This window comes from Ammospiza nelsoni, chromosome 1 (genome assembly GCF_027579445.1).
Source record: "Ammospiza nelsoni isolate bAmmNel1 chromosome 1, bAmmNel1.pri, whole genome shotgun sequence".
Taxonomy (NCBI): Eukaryota; Metazoa; Chordata; class Aves; order Passeriformes; family Passerellidae; genus Ammospiza; species Ammospiza nelsoni.
In genome coordinates, this window is record NC_080633.1 from 136,295,888 (window position 1) to 136,316,149 (window position 20,262).

Consider the following 20,262-nt stretch of genomic DNA (forward strand, 5'->3'; position numbering starts at 1 on the left):
TGCAGGATAATCCAGAAACATGCATTTCTGTAGAAAGATTGCACCTGCAAAAGCCTATATGGTGACAAGATGGGTCAACCAGACAGCTGCTTCACTTCATGCAGAGAACTAAAGAATACCAGGGAATTCTGCAACTCTATCTGCCTGCTAGGACAACAAATACAACAAGTCCACATTGGCTCTGCCAGTTCAGTTTGCAGCCTGCAGTGACCATCTCCCATGCAAAGAGAAGCAGCCTGTTCTGGAGCAGACTGGGTAAGCAAGAAGGCATTGCCGAGGGAAAGGTGGAAGGCGCCCCCCAAATCCTGCATCCATGAGGCAAACTCTAGAACAGACCCCGCTGCTAGAGACAGCCCTGGCACAAGTCAAGCAGTAAGACAGCCATTGAGACTGGCTGGCATAATCTCTGTAGGTCTTATCAAGTACATACAAAAGAAGCACAAGGAGAAAGCATGTCCACAGCAAGATCTGATGCTTGCTATATAACACTGATTCATAGATTATTTTGGAAACATAAGCAAGAGGGATTTCTGGGCTGTGGCCAGTGTAATAATGTATATGGAGAGGGGCTTAGCCTGATGGTGAAGATGCTGCCATTTCCTTCCCCAGTTGCAACTAGGGGTGTTTTCCAAGTGAAGTAAGTGTAAATAAGTAATTTGCATGCTTTAATTAAGTGTCCATGCAGTAATGGAAAAATTACAACCAGATCATAAATTCCAGCAACTGCTAACAGGATAGATGGATTATACAGAGATTGCCTGTGACAAGACACAGACAGGAAAGCTTCTTCAGGTAATACTGTCTTGTGCCCTCTCCTTCTGGGTTGTTTGGCAAAACTCCACATCCTAGTTTAAGATTATGTGAATGTTCTCACACATTCCCTTCACCGGTTCCAGCTAGGGAAGCTTGACATTTTTGTGCATCAGATAGACCACAGAGTGAATCAGAAGCTGGAGCAAGGAGATGTTCAACAGCTTGTCTTCTTCTGTCTGGTTATAACCAGGCACTGCTATGGTGCTTATTTACTGGTCACAAAAACTTCTCCATGCTTGCATAAATGGAATTCATCTACTCCTTGAGTTCCCTTGCTGACATGGAAATATGTGCATCCACATTCATGAAGTCTATCCAGGCTACAAATTTTAGTGCATGTCTTTTATTCAACAGCTCAGTCACAGTAAATATTTCCAAGTGAAGAGATGGCTCACTTGAACAGGTGCATCAGGACCAGGAGCTGGACCCTACATCCTGTGATGTGAAGATACAAATGCAAGTAATGGATTCACTGTTAAATTTGAAGTTTTATTGTTCTATGCATATTGTGAAGTTGTTCCAGCATTTAAAGAAAAAAGAAACCAACCAAACAAACAAAAAAACCCCAAACAACAAACACAAAAAACTTATGTAAAAATGGCAAACCCTTCAGTCAGATTCTGTAAAAAGGGAGCACTGTGCTTCCAGAAAGGGCAAGAGAGACTACCTAGGACAGCCAAGCTCAGCAAAGTAGAAAAAGCCACAGATTTTTTCAGGATTCCAAAATGGCAATTTAATGGCAATGCTTACTTTTATTAACTTTAATACCATTTTAATTGTTGTATGCTATTAAATATGAACCATTAAAAGATCAAATTGATTGAAACCTAAACCAGAAAGCAAACCTCACTGTAACTCAGATCATATCCAGGTTAAAAGATCACAATCAGAGCCCAGCAAGGAGTTGCTTTTACAGAGAACTGCCAGTCAGATTGTCTGCAGTGGATTTTTACGCCCCATTGCCTTTAAGATGAGGAGAAGATACTTGTATACACAAGGTATACAGGGGTTTTGAGGCTGTGGGAAGAATATATAGAAAATCTGGTTGGAAATGTTCGAAATATTTCATGGGACTTCTTACACTGGCATTAAAATAGTCTGATGATGAACACCAGTAAAGGAACATAATTATTTGCCCTATTAATTAACACTGTACCATATTTATGGTGCGTAATTTAGTGTAAGTCCTGGCACAATTATTACCTCAAAGGTAGAAGAAATATTCCAAAGCCTCAGCATTATTTAGATTACATGGGCTCTCTCCCTTTCGCAGAATTTTTCAGTGGTGGAAGTTACAGCAAAATGCTCCAAACATTAGGCATGGAAAGGATTGTTTCTAAACTTGCATTCCCTACCTTTCCCAACAGAGACAATGAAATCAGTGTTTCAATTATAGATCTTACACACTATTGGGCAACAAACCAACTCTCATCTGTTTGTTCAAGGGTCAGTAGCATTTGCTTAGCTGTAAATTTAGGTAAGCTGCTGACACTGTTGCCATTTGTTGCTCAATGATGTCTGACAAGAAAAAATATTTGATGATTATACTCTTTCTCCAGCAGAGATTTATTATGCAGACAATTCACAACATTGTGAGAGCTCTTAAATTAGGGCTTAATGGCTGGTAGCCTGCAGTGTTAAGAAAAAAAGTCACTGTTCTCTGAAAGAAGTGAACCTTAATGGAAATGTCTTTGTTTTATGATTCAGTGTAGAAATTATCATAGCCATGAAGGGTGACTGAGACACGCAGAGACTGAAATTGCTATTCAGCCAGGGTATTGCTGATATGGAGGGTCATGTATCCTGCAGTCTTGGTCTCACAATTACTCAAATCAGGAACCAGTTCAGTACATACCAGTGGGAGATTTTCACCTCTAACTCCTCTTACCTTGTGATAGGATTCGCTGGGACTTTAGGAATGGAATTATCTGGGCTATTCTCAGCCTGTGAAAACAAAAGCACTTCCTTACATAGACTTTGCATGAATAAACATGCAGACAAAATACAGAAAAAATTCAGATAGAAATTAATACCAGTCCGTTACTATCAATATTTATTTAAACACCAGATCCTGTAGCTCAAGAAGAACTTGGATAAACTGCATTTGTTTCAGTGCTCAGTTACTTGTGCAGGACTGGAAGAAGTTGCACTGCCCAGGCCTCCTGCTAGCTGAAATTGGTGTCAGGAAGGTGACTGTTGAAGAACTGGCTCCACCGTGTGGGCTCTGGAAAATGACCATCTCCACCAAAGCAAGAAGCAGCATCCTTCACTTAAGTTTTCAGCAGGAATGTTTGTGTTGTCTATGAGGTGAAGGTAGGATTACACATGGGAATGTCAGTTAAAAAAAAAAAGAAAAAAATTACTGGGCATTGGAAGAATTAAAAATCTTAGTCTAGTAAATATGTATTATCTCCACCCTAAAGGTCTGAGACAACTGGTCCATGGGCTTCCTGGTCTAGTGCAGCGTGGAAACTGGTCTAACTGCAGGAAGGAGTTTCAAGTTCTTCAACAGTTTTCTGACAGATCTTCTGCATGATATTAGTAACAGTCAAAGAGTGACAGTGTGCTACTCAAATTTACCAAATCCATATTTTTTTCCTAACACCTACTGCATATTCTGCTTACTGATGGCACGACAAGACTGCAAAAGCATAAGTCAATGTCAACCTCTGACTTAAAGAACTAGTGGCAAAATCAGTGAGACTTACTTTGAGAATTCCCAATGCAGATGACGTGCTGTCAGTGCTCCTGCTTGTGCTAACTACAGGCATGGTTAATTAGTGACTGAAACCTTTCTTTTGCATACCTGATGGCATCATTGCTTCCAACCTTCCGGTTGGATTTTCCTGTAGAGAGGCAGGATGCTGTCCCCAGGGAGATCTTGTGAATAGAGTGCTCAACATAAGGGTTGCAATTTATTATGCCAATCTTTTTGTTTTCTGAAGCAGAGACAACTCCATCTGTATGAAGTTTGCTCTGCTGTCCTACTTGATTTACCATCTCACTTTATGGTAATTTTCATTTTCACATATATTAATATATTCTTATTCTTCTTTATTTGTACTCCTGTTCTTCACAGTTGTCCTTATTGAAAGTGAGGTATTAATTTAGGCTGTGGACTTGCATCTTGACTTCATCAGTTTGCAGCACTCCTTCTTCTCCATCCTCCTGTTTTACAGAAAATTTTCCATCTAGTATGTATTTTTTTTCCAAATAATGGTCTTGTGGAAGATGTCCCTGCCCATGGCATGGGGGCAGGAACTAGATGGTCTTTAAGGTCCAGATCAGGCCTAGGATTCTACAAGTGTTTTGCTCATTTAAGTTCATGAACATTCTTGCAGGTATTGTGCTATTCAATCCAAATATAGTTTAAATTTTCTATAATAGCAATACTGTGTTGGTACTTATTTTCCCAGTAATATCACAACTTCTCCATCTGTATTCAAATCTGTTTGTGTGCTTTAATGAACACAAAACTCTACAGTTTTTCTGTCTCTCCCTCAGAAATAACCCCTAATATGTTAATTTAATGTTATTGCACTTTTTTTGCAAATCAATGTGTGCAGCAGCTGTAAACTGAAAAGAAGATGCTTTAAAAACTATGTTTAAAGAAACCCCTTGAGTTTAATTTGATCTCTAACTCATCGTTAGTTGTACCTTACCTTTTGTGGGAGTGAGGAATTTTACAAAAAGTTCTGTTAAATTCTTGGGAGTGAGGAATCTTATAAAATGTTCTATTAAATTCTTGGGCTTGGAAATAAAATAATTCTTGAATACATGTTTTGTGCTCCAGTATTGACTAAGATAAATGCCAGAATTCATTGAGATGGAAGGCAGATAGACAAGGTAGAACACATCATACAACTGCTCCCTTTGCTGAGGCGTGGGACAAAATGCCTCAGGAAGAAACAGATACTGTTCCATTTTGTCCAATTCCTTGACAATATGAATGTTCTTCAATGCTGATTACTTAGCACAGAAGCATCAGCAAGGACATCCAGGAGCATCTTTCTTTGAGATACAGAAAAAAAAGATACATGTTATTTTCATTTTGTAGTCTACTACCAAAATGAAAATATATTTTGAATATGAAAATTATTTTTAAAAATGTAGCATTATAGCTGTTTGTACATGAGTGCCATACCAGGAATTCACAATTCAGCTACAAGTTTACACATGACTGAAAGATGGTGATACCTGTTTCAGTTAGTAAATAAAAGCTTTGAAACTACAGCAATAAGCTTTTAATTTTTCTAATAATTTCTCTTGTGAGGTGTGGGAAACTGGGCAAGTTTTTGTCAAAACCTCATTTGTGGTAATCAATGTGAATCACTTAGCTGCCCTTCTAATTAATATATACATTATAGGCACTAAATTCATAAGGATTTTTACTGGATTTGTTAGTTTGTTTTCTCTAAGATACATGGGGCAGCAGGGTCAGAATCCACATATTCTGATTTTATCACCAAGGTAATCAATGCTGAGCTACACTTTTCATCAAAGGAAGAAAGGCAATGGAACAAAACTGTGTGCACTTTATTCTTCAAGGGAAAAAAAACAACTTTAAAGCATATTTTCGGTGAGGCTGATACTTTTGTGTAGTAATAGTTTGAAGAGATAATGGCATCAGAGGAGATGCATGAGGAAGCAATATAAATTTCAGACTGTATTTTCCTTTTTGCCAACATACAAACCAAATGTTGGTTGTTGGAAACCACTATTTCAGTAGCTCATAACTTCTGCCTGTTGTACCTTTCAAAAGCAGTGGAGGGAACATGCAAACCAAGCAATGTGCGCTCATTGTCTGCTTTGCAGGCAATTATTCTTTAACAAGTTTGTGTGCTTCAAAAGTATAAACTAATCAGGAATTTTCAGAATTATGTAACATTTCAGCTAACTGATGTGCTTCTTTTCCTAAACTCCAACAGCTAAAAAGTACTCAAATGTCTGTTCCCCTTGGATTACAAGCATATGTATCAAAGAAAGGAGCAGCAAGGTTTTCTACTAAGTTTTTGCTACTTTCAGTCATCACTTAGCATAAAAACAGCAATGAATTTATTTTTTATGTAAGTCAATTTATTGATTCTCTCAAGACATAAAAGCAGTTATTTCAAGTGCAGACAACTAACCTTGTTTTATTGCTTCAATAACAAGAGATTAAAACATCACAGTCAATGGCTTTTAGGTCGAAAGACTCAAACCCTTGTCTCAGTTGTGTTAAAATTTTCTCATCACCAAGATCAACCTCATATGGATGTGAGAAGGCATTTTGCACATAAGACATAGTACAGTAGAAAAAAATTGTTGCTTATGAGCTTTCTGTAGTAACGTTTTTATGTGTTGAGAAGATTTACAGATCCAAAGTTTCAAGAAGATCTAAGGGACTCCTAAAATCAATACCTTTACAAGTGCTGCACTCATAATATCAAAAGCTGATCTTCTGATAAAATCAAGCCAGTGCCAAAACATTTGTAAACAGGATTCAATCAATACTTTAGTTTCTACTCACATAAACTTAATTTTTAAAAAGAAACTGCTTTATACTAAGCAAAATACAATCCTAATACAATCCTAATAAACTAAAATACTAACTTTCAATGGGAATTCAGTATTCCTTAGAACAATTCTAAATGAATAAAAAGGATCAAAATCTGCCCTCAGTTTAATTTCTGGGTACTCACTGAATTGTACTGGTAATAACAGCAGAATTTGTCCAGTGTTGCCCATTCATTACTTCCCTGTTGGAGCACCCTTTTTCTAATAAAGTGAAAGTGAAATAATTAAGACAAACTGGGAAATGTCTGTTCCAGCCATTTGTAGTCTGTTTTTTTTCAGACTTTGACATATCCCTCATAAATGCTGCTGTGAACATGTTTGTGGCAACATCTCCAGAAGAACACCCACTGCTACCTACAGTACCATTCCTATGAGTTACAGGAACACAGAGAATCCAGAAGCTGCCTGTGCAGTGGGATTTATGCACCACCTTTGACCATCCAATCTCCTCTATGTCCAATACTGAATAGTCACCTGGGTGTTGAATATAATGTAGATCTTTATTCACATGATCTCTGTGTGGGTTCAACCTAGATGGTACTTGTACTCTGAAATGATGAAGTGTGCATGATGAAGGACAGGGGAAGTTGATATAGATGTTTCTGTCTGCCAGTGATTCCTTGCTTGGATCTTATTTGAAAACTGATGTGTCTCCCCACAAAGGAACAGAATCCATTTATATTCTCCAGCTACAGAGTCAAATAAACAAACACTTAGGTGACTTAATCTGGATTTATCCCAAGTGACACATATGAATCATCCAGAGACATCCTTTCCATATGCAACAAAATCCCTAACAGGCAAAACTATTAAGGTGTCAAATATAGAAAGCAGGCAAAGCATCAAAAATCCATCATTCTGGGAGATAACATGGAGCAGCAGAAGAAAGGCACTTCCCCCTCAGCAGTACTAAAGTTGATATGCTAAACACAAGGCAATATGATACCAGCAGGACTCTACACTGGGTGGGTGAAGTAACAGCAGCAGTGAAGGAAGAAAAGATCAACAATGGCAGGAGCAGGATATGCTGAAGACAGCAAATGCTGAAATGACAGCAAAGTCTCTTTTCTTCTTCACTCAGAAACTGAGTGTGCCTGATTTTACCCTCAGACCACTAATCTAATCTTGGATAAAAAACTATGAACAAGACAGGAAAGGGAAAACCTGGTATGTTAAAAGGGTACTTATTATTTGGATGTCTCCTCTGAGGGTGGGGTGTCTGACCAAGATCACAGTGCAGACAGGCATTTCCCTCCTGTTCATCTACCATTACTTCTGCTTTCCTGAACTACTGGTTATTTTTTTTGCCTTACTATATTGCATTTGAACTTAATTTTAAATATTGAAACTGAGCCTGTTTTTCTTATAAGACTACAAGGCAGAGAAGTGACCATAAATGCTGAGGCATTTTTGGTCAAGAATCATGACTTCTCACATTTGCTTATTATGTTTAGTATTTGCATACAGTATTCTTCTGCTTTTAAAAACAGATTTACTTTTACCACTCAGAATTTCAAACTGAGAAACACAGACTTGGATCCAGAGGAAAAGCAGTAGACAGCAAAAAACTAACTACACTTTTGTGATGTAGGGATTTTCTCACTCAGGTTCAGCAGAGTAAGACTTGAGATTTCACTTGAACGAGGCTCTCACTATCCTGCCCTTCAGGGGCTGCGGTGGGCGCCAGTTGTCAACAAGAGGGCTCACAGGTTCGTTCTCAGAGTTCTTGGAAAGGCTACGGAGCTTTGCCATCTGCAAGGACGAAAAATTCAAGTGTCCATGTGGAAGCACTGTAGACCTTACTGCCTAGAACAAACTCTGAGATGAAAAGGGAATTTTCTTGTGAAGTCACAAGCACACAATGACAACAACAATCGCTAACAATGCTGGGATTACTGATAAAGATTGCTGCAGCCCAGGAGCTGGCACTGTTTCTGTGGATCTTCACACTCTTCATCCACAGAGCAGTTCATCATCTGACCCTTGCCTGGGCTTCTTTTGGATTTTTCTCTGATTCACGCCCACAGTGTGGAAAAAGAATAGGGCCTGCTCCCCGCTGGAGCTGGACAGCAGGCAAATACCTTGTGAAAATACAGCTATCTGTGAAGAAAGATCCAGACCTATGCCAGTGCAAGGCAGTGATAGAAAAAGCTGGTGCAGAAGTTTGTATTTTGATCTGTAAGGCAGAGATATGCCAACTGGATTATTAAATTGAATCATGAATTCAGCACTCAGCTGCTGTTATTCAAATTAACCTAATTTCAGTGTTGATAATTGTTGTTAATTGTTACCCTTTCATCCAAATGCAAAATAAATCTATTTTGAAAACAGCCATTTCAGTAGAAAGGATATACCCTGACTTGTGTTGCTGAAGCAGAAAGTGGTATAAATAGCCACAATTTTTGACACAAGAACTAAAAATGTCACCTTATCCAGACAGGCTTTTTTTTTTTTGGTCTGTAAATGCAAGTGGTACATTAATTTGTATGAATGTTCAGGTTTGTAGGTTGTAGGTTGTTTGACCTTGCTCACTCAAAGCTTTTAAGAAGTCAAGGCCTGGACCAGCAATTTCTTAAACTAGGAAAGCAGCAAAATATTAATCTCACTTTCCACTTAATTGTAAAGCATGTAGAATGAACTGAGACTTCCATGATGGCTGAATTTTGTGGCTAAGGCTCTGCCTTAGCAGGTTTTCTGGATCCCAAGAACACCACTGCTGAGGCTGTTCCAGGAAGGGTCCTGCAAGGGCGCCTGATTCTCAGGGTCAGTTTCACAGCCCATTTCAACAGTCCATTCTGCAGGCAGTTTCTCACTGTCCACAGCTAAAGATTCCCCTATCAAAAAGTGCAAGGTAACACAGGGCTTGCAAATCATCACCCTGGCATACTGAGACACTGCTGGGAACTGGAAAAGGAGCAGCAGAACTGGCTGGAGTTTACCTGGTCTGAGCTGACTTCAATTGGCTCCCGCAGGAGAATCCAAGTGATGCACTCCTCACAGGGGGGTGTGGTGAATGAACCATGGTAGGTCCAGTAGTCACGAGATTTGGGGAAAAGAATTGAAGGATCAAAGTGCAGAAAAGGAGCCTCCTTTCCCTTAGGGAAACAAAACAATTCTCTGCAGTAAGTCTAGAGATCTGCATCTTAAAAGTCATCAGTATCTACGTTATTATAAAGGAAGCAATTAAATACCAAGATTCATGCAAGAAACCAATCTCCTTTTCTTCTTGTCAAGCACTATCCCAGCAATTAGTAATAACTGACATTTTGATTACATTCATAAATTAAAAGAAGTTACAAGCTGAATTGTGTGGGATTAAAGCAAACTAATTTTTACATTTTTCTATTCTGGAATTATCAAAATTGTGTTTTATTTTGGGCCATTGGGACAAAAGTTAAAGCCTGTGGCATTGCTGGAACTGTTACCCTTTTTATCCAACAGGATAGTGGCCAGGCATTTATCCCAGATTCGTTACAGTCTCCTCTTCTGTCTGGAGGAATTTAAATCTGCATCTCTCTCCTCCCAAGATTTTGCTCCAGTTATATATTCATGGTGACATACTCAGTCTTTTTGTTGGTGCTATTACACTTAGTAAAAAATTAAAATATTTCTTGTAAGAGTACTGGGTCCTAAATATCTTACAATTCAAGGTGATTACCACCAGACAAGGGAGAAAGCAGACATCAGACAACATTTCCTGCTAAGTCTGCCACCAAATAGGATTGTAACTCCACAGGACTGTGATTAGTATTCCTTGTTCCCTCTGGGCAACAAAAACTAACCAAGGAAATGCAGTTCACTTCTCTATTGATATTTTGGATACAGTTCTGGGAAGGAAGATATATTATTCCTATTTCCTTCTTCTATCATGGAGAATCTTCTCTAGATTAGAACAAAGTGAGTGGCAGAAGCTGAAATTGTTTCCATGCATCATTGCACAAATTAAGAGTAGAAAGAGTGACTCCAATTGTATCCTCCTGAAAAGATTGTGCTGTAAGTTCAATATGAATTTGCAAAGAAATTCACAAAATTGTGCTTTTTCAGTAAATAAAGTACAGTGACCAACTCCTTCACCTGTAATGCATCAGAGCAATTGAAACTGCATGTGTGATAAATACACCAGCAACACCACCCATTAATCTTTCTGAAAATAAGTAATCTTGGGAAAATGTCTGTGATGACAGAAAATAAATAAGAGATAAAATACAATATGTGGTTCTTTGTATATGCACTTATCTTTCTCTGCTTTAGTTCAACTGTTGCTTTTTCCAGAACTGCTACATGTAAATGGCCAAAAAAATGATATAGTCATTATGAGAGAAAGCCATAAAAAGAGATACTATTGACACATTGAGGCGGGGCAAGGATAGGGTGAAAAAATAACCTTCAGTTGCCTCAGCAGAAACAACTTAATTGCATTTGAAAACTGTGTTGAAAAAATAAAATTAACATGACTCTTACAAAGGAGATAAGAGCTGTCAGGCTCAGACCTGCGCATCAATGGCAGTACACACATACATGCATTAAATGCAAGGAATTCTGGCAAATTTGTAAGAAAATGCCAACAAATTGGTGATCTGGTAACATGTTTAAGGTGAAATAAAAAAAAAAAAAAACAGAAACAACAACTTTTAGTATTAGAATCACAAAGTTTATAATGAAGTATAATTGTTAAAGTACACCTAGAGATTAAGTTTATTGTAAATGATAATGCTAAGTGACAATAGATGCAATATTGCAGTTCTCTGCAAATAACTCCCTTCAGCAGCTGTATCCATGAAATAGATCCATGGATTGGTGCCTTAGATCATTAATTTAACTGAAAAACAGTTTGGAATGTATTTGCAATGCTATTTGAGCTAGTATCATAGGAAGAGAGAATTTAGGACCGGGCAGGAACTGCACCATGTAGTTCCTCTTATCAATACAGTTCCTTCTTAAAACTAGTAACATTTTTATTCTCCCTTACACTGACTGGGAGCCTGTTCCATAATTGCTACTAGTTTCTTCTCATTTTAGGCTAACTAAATTTCTGACTCTGCTATGTGCAATTTTTTTTTTTGGCCACTGTTGTCTTCAAATTCAAAAAGCTTTTAATTTCTTCTTGGTATTGGCCCACTGGCATATTTTTACAGAGCAGTACCAATAAGACTATTAACCATGTATGCAAGGATTAATAAAAAAATCATCTTCAACAAGAATAGTTGCAGAAGTGAGGAGTTAAATATTTAATTTTGCAAAAGAAAGTAGCCTGCCCCATGGTCCAGTGTGTCATCTCTGGTGCTATGGTTTGGCATCAAAACTATGCCAAAATATGAATCTGAACTACTGATTCCTGCTTCTGTGGCTTTCTAGCTACATCATATCACAAAAAAAAAAAAAGTTTTGATACCTTAGTCTTAATGTTTTCAATTTCTTCAAGAATTCTCTTCATTTCTGGTTTGGGAGTTTGCCCAACCTGTAATGCAAAGCACAAATCCTGTATGTTTTTCATCATGTTCCACAGTATTTGAAATAAATTCAGCACATCCCATCTGCCATATTAGGCAGCAGCAGTCTCAGAGAATCCAGTAGGGATTGACAGAAAATTATGTGTTCAGAGAACATCCAAAATAGCAGACTCCAGTGGCTGGCTTTGCAATTTGGACATGTGCTGAAGGATGCTACAAGGCATCACGCCTGTCTGAGGGATGGGCTGCACACTCAGTGTCACTACCCAGGGCTTAGCCCTTGGCTCCTGCTTCAAAAGAAACCCCCAGCCACCGTGGGATGTCTGAGCACTTGGCAAAGTCTTGACAGCCTGAAGGGCTGTAGTTCCTGCAGACACTTCATTCTGCAGCACACACGCACACAGATCAGACTTGATGCAAGACATGTAATGAATTCATGTCTAGATGACCTCAAGCTATAAGGTAGAGGGGTAACTTTATTGCTTGTGTTCATGACATTTAGCACTTGCAAAAGCTTGGACTTCCCAGAAGAGTGAAGGCAGTATGAGTAAGATGTACAGTTATTGCCATGTCTTGTTCCAAAATCGATTAACTTCAATTTCTCAGAAGGTAATTCAATCCTGTTTTAGTAGTATCCCAAAACCCAGTAATGGAAAATGACAAATTCAGAGAAAAACAACCACTCCTTCATCAAAGAGCAAGAAGGAAACAGGGAAAGAGGGCCAGAGAAGACAATGATACTACTTACTTTTCAAGATCTTTTAGCTTAGCATGGTTAATAGGAAGATAGTGGTGTGCTTTTTAAGTTGTGTTTGACAACATAAAGCTTTAGCCTAAAATAGACCAAAAGGAATGACAAAAGAATTGAAAGACATAGTCATAGGGGAGAATCTGGACAGGTGCTGACCTTCAATTTTGACTAACCACAAGAGAAAAGGTCACGTTGGCTCACAGTGTAATAGAATTAAAACAACACTGCATCCAGTCTGTCCAGGGACACTGTAGCAAAATTAATTACATCCACTTGCTCTTGCTTTTACAAATGCCACTTACTAGTGATAAAACAATAAAAGGACACCTCTTCCCTGATGTGTTCAAGCTGAAATGCCCACCTGCAGCTGAATGGACTGAAGTTTCTGTACTTTATCACTATTAGGCTGTGTGCCCGTTAGCATTTCTCAATGTCCTAGACCACATGAAGATCTGATACAAGGATTACTTTCTTTCTGTTGAGTTTATAAAAAATCAATCTGAAAATACTGGTGCAGTATTATTTTGTTTAAAAATTTCTGTATTTCAAGGTTAAAATGTTGAGTGGTCTTATTTTACAATCAATTCTTTCTTTTTGGAGTAGGTTCATTGAATTCATTTTGTATCCTAGCTTGTGTGGGAATCAATGAGAGACCAGAGAAGGGAATCAGTCAACATAACCTTGCTGACAGGCAGATACAACACCTGCTAGCAGCCAAAAGACACAAAAGATGAGAGGAAACAGCCTATGCAGACCCTCCTCCTCACCCAGTCCACACCACAGGAAAAGGCTGCACTGCAGGAAAAAACAATGGTAACATTTCCCCTGGCACTAGAGAAAGAGGAAAAATACAAAAAAATTACAAAGACTGAATATTTGCTACTTACTTTCAGAAAAATTCCCACAACAGCTACACCATCAGGTTGTTTTAAAGCTCCAGCAAAATTACCGTGTTTTGGGTTCCAGTGCACCATATGTAACTAAAATCATAATTAAAAATCAGTTAACTAAAAATCAGTTAAACCTCAGTTTTAAATACAAGAAATTGTCAACAGCACAATCTTCACTTTAAATTAAATTAAGAAAATATTCTGGTACACAGTAAGTAAAGGAATGGACATGAAAAAGAAAACTCAATGTAAGTATTTCTTACTGCTGTTCCCATGCTTTTATATGCTTTTGCTTTCCAAAAAGCATTGCTTTGCATCTAATTGAAGCATAGAACAAAGAAAATTGAGTTTACCACATAATATCATTCAATGCAACTATAAATAGTTTAATCCAAGCACATGACATGCACACATGCAGTGCATAAAACACCTACTGACATGCACTTCATCTCAAGTACATTTTTAGATCTTCAGGTTATGCAGATGTCAGCTCAGGGATTTACACTGGGTTGTATGTAATGCATACGTTATTGGTTTGTACCTCTTACTACTGTCAGCACATTGTACTGGAAGGGAGTGGGGATATAATCTGACATTTCTTTCTCATATCTACTGTGGGATATAATGTGCCTTTTTTCTCATATTTACTTTCAACAATGCTGTATTCTCAGGATATATTTCAAAATTTTAAAAACATTTGAAAAATATTTTCAAAAAATATTTCAGAAAATCCCTGTCCAGAAAATCTCTAGCTCATGCATAAAGCTACAAATCCTGAAACTAGCAGTGTGCAATCTCAGATTAAGGTGCATTGGCACACAGTCATGCGGGGGAAAAGAAAGTATTTTTTAAAAGTTTATTTAAAATAACAAAAAAAAATGTCTTGAATATGAACGATTCTATAGTTCTCTGTTTCTTTTCTCTTGAGGATAAGGATTTCAATGCTAAAGATAAAGCTGGAGCAACCATATATCTTTGGTTGCAGTGTAGTAAAGTGGGTTTGGTTGCAAAGTACATATATTCCAGGCTTTCTTCCCCCATCAATGAGTACTGCTAACAAAAGTAAGATAAAAATCTGCACTTGAACTAGCCAAGAAATAGTTTGAGGAAGCAGATTTTCTTCTCTTTTGTTGACCACAGAAAGCAGAATACCAGCAAAGATTAGCTGTGGTTAAGGAACAGAAAAAAAATCCTAAGCCATCACCGCAGTCCTCTCTGCAATGTCTGTGCACATTGACCCTGAAAATATCTGCCTCAGTTTTGTCCTGTGAGAGGTGGGCAAAGCTTCTCCAAGCTCTGGGCCTTGAGAGTGTAGCTGGACGGCAGGAAAACAGGGCTGCAGGATTTTTGTGGGCATGGGTATGTATTTTGAGCCTATTCTCAAATAAGGTGGAGGAAGGAGGCAGCCTTTGCTCACAATTCTCTACCCTCAATAGCTAATTCACTTACATTTAGGACCTGAAAAAAATCTTCAGGGTCTAAAGCATTCATGAAATTTAACAAACTAGGACAACAGCCCTGCAGTGGTTTACATAAAAAAGATTAAAAACCAAATAAACAAAACCCAAACATATTTTCTGCGGTTCCTGAAAATAAACCCAGCTATTTTAAAGCTGAGATGTTCAGAAACTAAAACATGTTCTGAACCAGTTTTAAGATGGATCTGATTTTGAATGTCAGCTTATCAAATGTGATTTAGGTGAGTTTTTCTATTCGTTTGAAACTAACTTGGTAACTCAAGCTATACCAGAAATTACTAAAAGCCAAAAAAAACCCTTCAGCAGCTCTTCCTATTTGGAAATAACAGATTGTTTCGTCGCAAATATTTTTGAAACATTGTAAGATAGCAGCAATAAACTCTGGCGTGAAGAAATCCGTGTTAGTAGATACTTGCAGGGATACATTTGTTGGCGGATGCGACTTTATCCCACTGCATGTTAAGCAGTATGCACGAGTTTCACAAGCGCAGAAAAATCAGTAGCTAAACCCTTCCAAGAGGGAGCATGGTTAATGTGTTCAGATGCGAAACCAGTCGAATTCCAGCGCGGAACGCCGCTGTTGGAGCCCGCCCTACCTCTGCCGCGTACTTGACGCCGTCGATGACGTGCTCGGAGCCGTGCTGGTCGCAGGAGCCCCAGTGCAGGTGCAGCTGGCGCAGGCGGTAGGCGCCGCTCAGCGGGCCCCCCCTCAGCACTGCATGGGGGACACGGCGGCGTCAGCCCCGACACCGGCACCGGCAGACACCGCCACAGCCACCGACACCACCACCGGCACCGGCACCGCCACAGCCACCGGCACCGACACCGCCACCGACACCAACACCGACACCAACACCGGCACCGGCACAGCCACCGACACCAACACCGGCACCGCCACCACCCCGCGGCGCCCTCCTGCAGCCAGCACGCTCGCCACTTTACGCGGCTGCGGCTAAATTGTGTTATCGGGAGTTCTGTTCCATGGGAAAACTGTGAGTCAAGCACAGAGTCAAACCCCAGCTGCCCAACCTTCCCTTTTCTCCTGGCAAGTGGACGCACTGCGGTTCCTGGTATGGAGAGAGAAGGGGGTGTTCACAGGTGATTCTTGTCAAGAAAGGGCCATTAAATTAACCAAAAGGTGCTTCAGAAAGTATTTCCAGTCCATGACTGGCATATTTTTTACAGGTCACCTTGTGCTGCCCAAGGTATATCCATTAAAGCTTTCTAATAAGTATCTACTTAATTCTTAAGCTCCGTCTAGTCTCTACTCTAGGTCAGCCTTCACAAGGCATCAACACAATGGTTACAGATAGTTAGCTGTTTCTAAAAACATATTAAAAATTTAAAATTATCTATTTCTTGGAAGTGAGGGAAGACAATAAAGTTTAGGTCAAGTGAGTTAGAAAATTGTTCTTGAGCCACCAAAAAGGGAAATGAAGTAGTTGTTACTTCTGCTGTGCTTAGCCAAATAATGCTGACCATGCATCAGTCTGACAGTTGACATCAACTCTGACTTTCAAAACATCACACCTGCTCTTTCAGCCTGGAGATTCTTTTGAGCAGGGACTGCTTAGAGGATAAGCTCTCAAATGTATTTTTCATTCATTACCTAAGGTTGGAATGAGTCGTGTTTCCTTACACAGAAAGCTGATAATGTAGTTCACAACTGCAGTGCCAGAAGGCCTTGTTTAAATAGCATTCAAGTTTGAACTTCTACCAATAGCTTTGAAGTTCAAAGTTAACATTGAAATCCTCTTTTGCCCAATGGTCTCAAATGAATTCTTGATATCCTACGAGTTGGAATACCTATAGAGAGCAAATGTTTAACTTTGCAGTTTCCCTTTTTAGTTGGTAGGTGTCACAACCATCAAGAGGAGGGACAGAAGAAAAACACTGTTGAGACTTAAGCATGTAGTTCCTCTTACTTTACTTCTTTACTTTGTTCATACATAAATAATCATAATTCAGTATAGTATTGAGTAATATATTCAGTAATATTGAGTAAAACTTCTGTGGAAGCTTTCAATGGAAAAATACTTATTATTATTTGACCTTCTAATATAGGACAAAAAAGGCATAGAATCTAAGGCCCAACTCCTCAAAAGGATTTGGTTGCCATTTTACAGTGGAATCAATGGGAGGCAGGAGTTGAATTTATGTGATCTACCTACATTTAAAAGCTAAATCAGTGTAAGGTTTGGAAACTCATTTACCACTCATTTCTTACAGGTTGCCCTTTCCAGAGCTAAAATACTGTGAAGAACTTGAAAACATCCCTTCATAACAGCATACAAATCTCTCTAGCATAAAACCAAATCTTTCTGACATTCAAATACTTCCATGTGTTTGGAAAAAAAATTATCTTCAACTATATTTCTTTTTCCAATTTAAATGGAATCTGTAACTGTTGCTTATCCTCATCTCTTAGCACTGCAGAAGCCAACAAATGAAGGTAGTAAAGTGGTCTTTCAAAATTCTTCCTCGTGGTCTTTCAGAACTGTCAAGCATTGTATTTGATTCTGATCAGACATGTGCCTATGAAACAACTGAGTCTAAATTACTGCCCAGCAACGTGCAGAAGGTAAGGGCAGCCAGGAGTGACTGCACACACTGGAACAACAGAAGTGACTGGGAGGGGAGAGACAGGGAGGAAGAGTAAGGAAGGTGATTTAGAGGAAGTGCTGCACCAAGGGCTGCCTTTGGTTTGGCCAAACTGGAAGCAGACAACTTCTTGAGCAGCCTAAAACATTTCAGCCTCTAGGAAAGAGGCTGTAAAGATAGAACAGAACCACCATGTGAAAATGTTCATTACCAATTTCATTCCCATGCTTTCAGTGATGGCATTCATTTTATGCAGAGTTTTTGCAGGGCATTCTGGCTTTTAAAGAGAACTTGTAGGTAGTGACAGGGCAAGGATGAATGTCTTCAAACTGAAAGGGAGTATGGTTACATTGGATATTAGGAAGAAATATTTTAGTGTGAGGTTGATGAGGTACTGGAACAGGTTGCATGAAGAAGCATGGATGCTCCATCCCTGGAAATGTTCAAGGCCAGGCTGGATGCATCTTTAGGATCCTGGTCTAGTGGAAGGTGGTGATGAGGGAATGATTGGAACTAGATGATCATTAAGGTCACTTCTAATCCCAACCATTCTGTGTTTCTATGGTAATAAAAGTGCAATTTATGAGACCGCTGTGTAGAAACTGTGCTAATGAATACTAAAGGACCATAAAAATACATAACTTAGGGACAGTTCTCATTCTAAATAGTTGAGATTCCGTCTGAGAGACGTGGAACAATAACAAGCAGCTGCAATGATAAATAAAGAAATCCAGGAAACAAGGGGACCATTAAGATAAGCAGGAAAGTGATCTTTCAATGTACTATGGATATATTTCATTAGTGATATAGCTGACTACGAACAAAATCTCAATACAAGTGCCATCAAAGCAGATGCACAAAAATACAAAGGAAAGTAGCTGCTTTCCATTAATTAGATTGCTTTCCTTCTTGGTGAAGGATGAATCAATACTGCATGCTTTTGAGATGTCTTTGCATTATATGATATTGTGAAATTATTATTCATTTTGAAAGTTGTTGCCTGTCTGCATCCAGAGCTACACAGACAGAGCTCTGCAATAAAGTTTTGAACAATTTAATTTAGATCTATGAGATTGCTTGCTCTCAATTAAATAACAAAGCTGTTTCATAGTTTTCCAGAAACTATAAAATGGTATTTACATAAATGCTATTTTCATAACTTTTTCAGGCTTTGAAGTACCTGAAGAATTGCCATGCAGAAGAAATCAAGATCATAGTCAGCAGAAATGCATATACAAGTTTTTGGTTTACAAAGTGCCTCAGAGGTTTCTAAACCCCTCTGAGCCCCACTCTTGTCCCTTACACAAACTCTGAAGATGTGGTGTCTGTGTTGAAGGACGTGACATAGGGAGAAGTCCACCATCCAGCAGAGTCTGTATTTCAGGAGCTCCCCTGCAGCTAACAGCCTTTCTGTCCCCCTTCAGATCCACCAGAATAAACTCCCAGAGCACATTTTTTACGTTCCCAAGTGACTTTCCTCTGCTGGCCTGCACAGGCTGGATACTAAAGGATGCTTTTGATACCCGGCGCTTTGCAAACCTTGATTCCTAACAACCCTCAAAAAATACAAACCGACCTGATCGATCAAAAGTGTCGTCGAAGACGACGCGGCAGGTGCGCCCGTTGTTCAGGATGGTTTTCGCAGCCCCGGGGTCATAGCTGGCGTGCCAGGAGGAGAGAGAGGAGTCGTGCTGCACATCCTTGCTGTTGATCTCAATGGGCGACTGCTTGTCGCCCTTGGCCAGGGGGTAGTTTTCGTGCCAGCGCTCGGGTCCTGAGGGACAAAGACAAAGAATTGTCGCCCCTGCTCAGCCGGGCCGTGCTGGCCCCGCGGTTCCCCGAGCCCGCTCACCGTTGTCGCTGTCGTAGCCCCACACGGACTGGGCCATGGTGCCGCCGCCCGCGCCCCGTCCCGCTGCCCTGGTCCCCCCCTCCCGGCCCGGGGGCTTTTATAGAGCGCCGCGGCCTCGCGTCCTCCCCGCAGGGCTGGGCAGGGCAGGGCTGGGCGCGGCCGCGGGCCAGAGCCGCGTTCCCCCCGGGGGAGGCCGGGGGCTGCCGGCGGGGCCCCGCGGCTCCCTCCGTGCCCGCCCCGCTCAGGCCGGGACGCAGCGAGCCGGCCCCGGGGCCGTGGCTCCCCGCTCGGGTGAGCAGAGGCTGCCCGGAGCGCCCAGCGGCTGCTGCAGCGCCGGCCGCGCACGGAGGGAGCTCGGTTCGTGAGGCAGCCCCGGTGATTCGGGACGGGCTCCCAGGGCGGGCAGGCTCCCCCGCTGCCGCTTCCCTGCTTTCACAAATGCTCCCGTGCAACAGCTCAGCCAGGCCCTGTGTCTGCCTGGAAGGATGTCTCACAGCCTGCAAAACCACCGAGCAAAGGGACACGATGGCAGCCCCAAGGAGGCCATTGCAGACCATTGGCTCAAGTTTGGGTTTGATGTTGTCCAGTCAGTTCTTCACACAGGGAGCTTTACACCGAATATATTTCTTGTGTTAGGCAACTTAGCGGTGGGTATTTTAGTCAGGAGAGCATTTGGTTTTCAGATGATGGGGAGTTAGCGACTGTATGGTTGTGTTATTTGGCTTTGTCTGCACATCTATTTTGGACACTCAGAGCTTTTCTCTCAAATGCCAGCTTCATTGTGATCTCCCATAACTTTGTCAGTCCCTCCTAACACTGCTGCAACTCTGTCTACCTTGAGATAAAAACTCAAACTACATAACTCCAACTA

The 20,262-nt window shown here is 40.3% G+C and overlaps 1 protein-coding gene across 2 annotated transcripts; it reads right to left on the minus strand.

Annotated features, from left to right (window-relative positions):
• Positions 1 to 5,867: 5,867 nt before the first annotated feature.
• LOC132076226 (carbonic anhydrase 3-like) lies at positions 5,868 to 19,428 on the minus strand. Of its 2 annotated transcripts, none has more exons than XM_059477201.1 (7): positions 19,392 to 19,428; positions 19,116 to 19,313; positions 15,535 to 15,653; positions 13,458 to 13,550; positions 11,762 to 11,827; positions 9,309 to 9,464; positions 5,868 to 8,121 (listed from the first exon to the last, which is right to left on the minus strand). In XM_059477201.1, exons 1-7 carry the CDS (start codon positions 19,426 to 19,428, stop codon positions 8,002 to 8,004), a joined length of 789 nt encoding a protein of 262 aa, XP_059333184.1. In that variant the 3' UTR covers positions 5,868 to 8,001. The 2 variants fall into 2 exon arrangements, with proteins under 2 accessions (XP_059333184.1, XP_059333192.1); XM_059477209.1 differs by having other exon boundaries at positions 11,762 to 11,795; positions 13,423 to 13,550.
• Between the last annotated feature and the right edge of the window lie 834 nt (positions 19,429 to 20,262).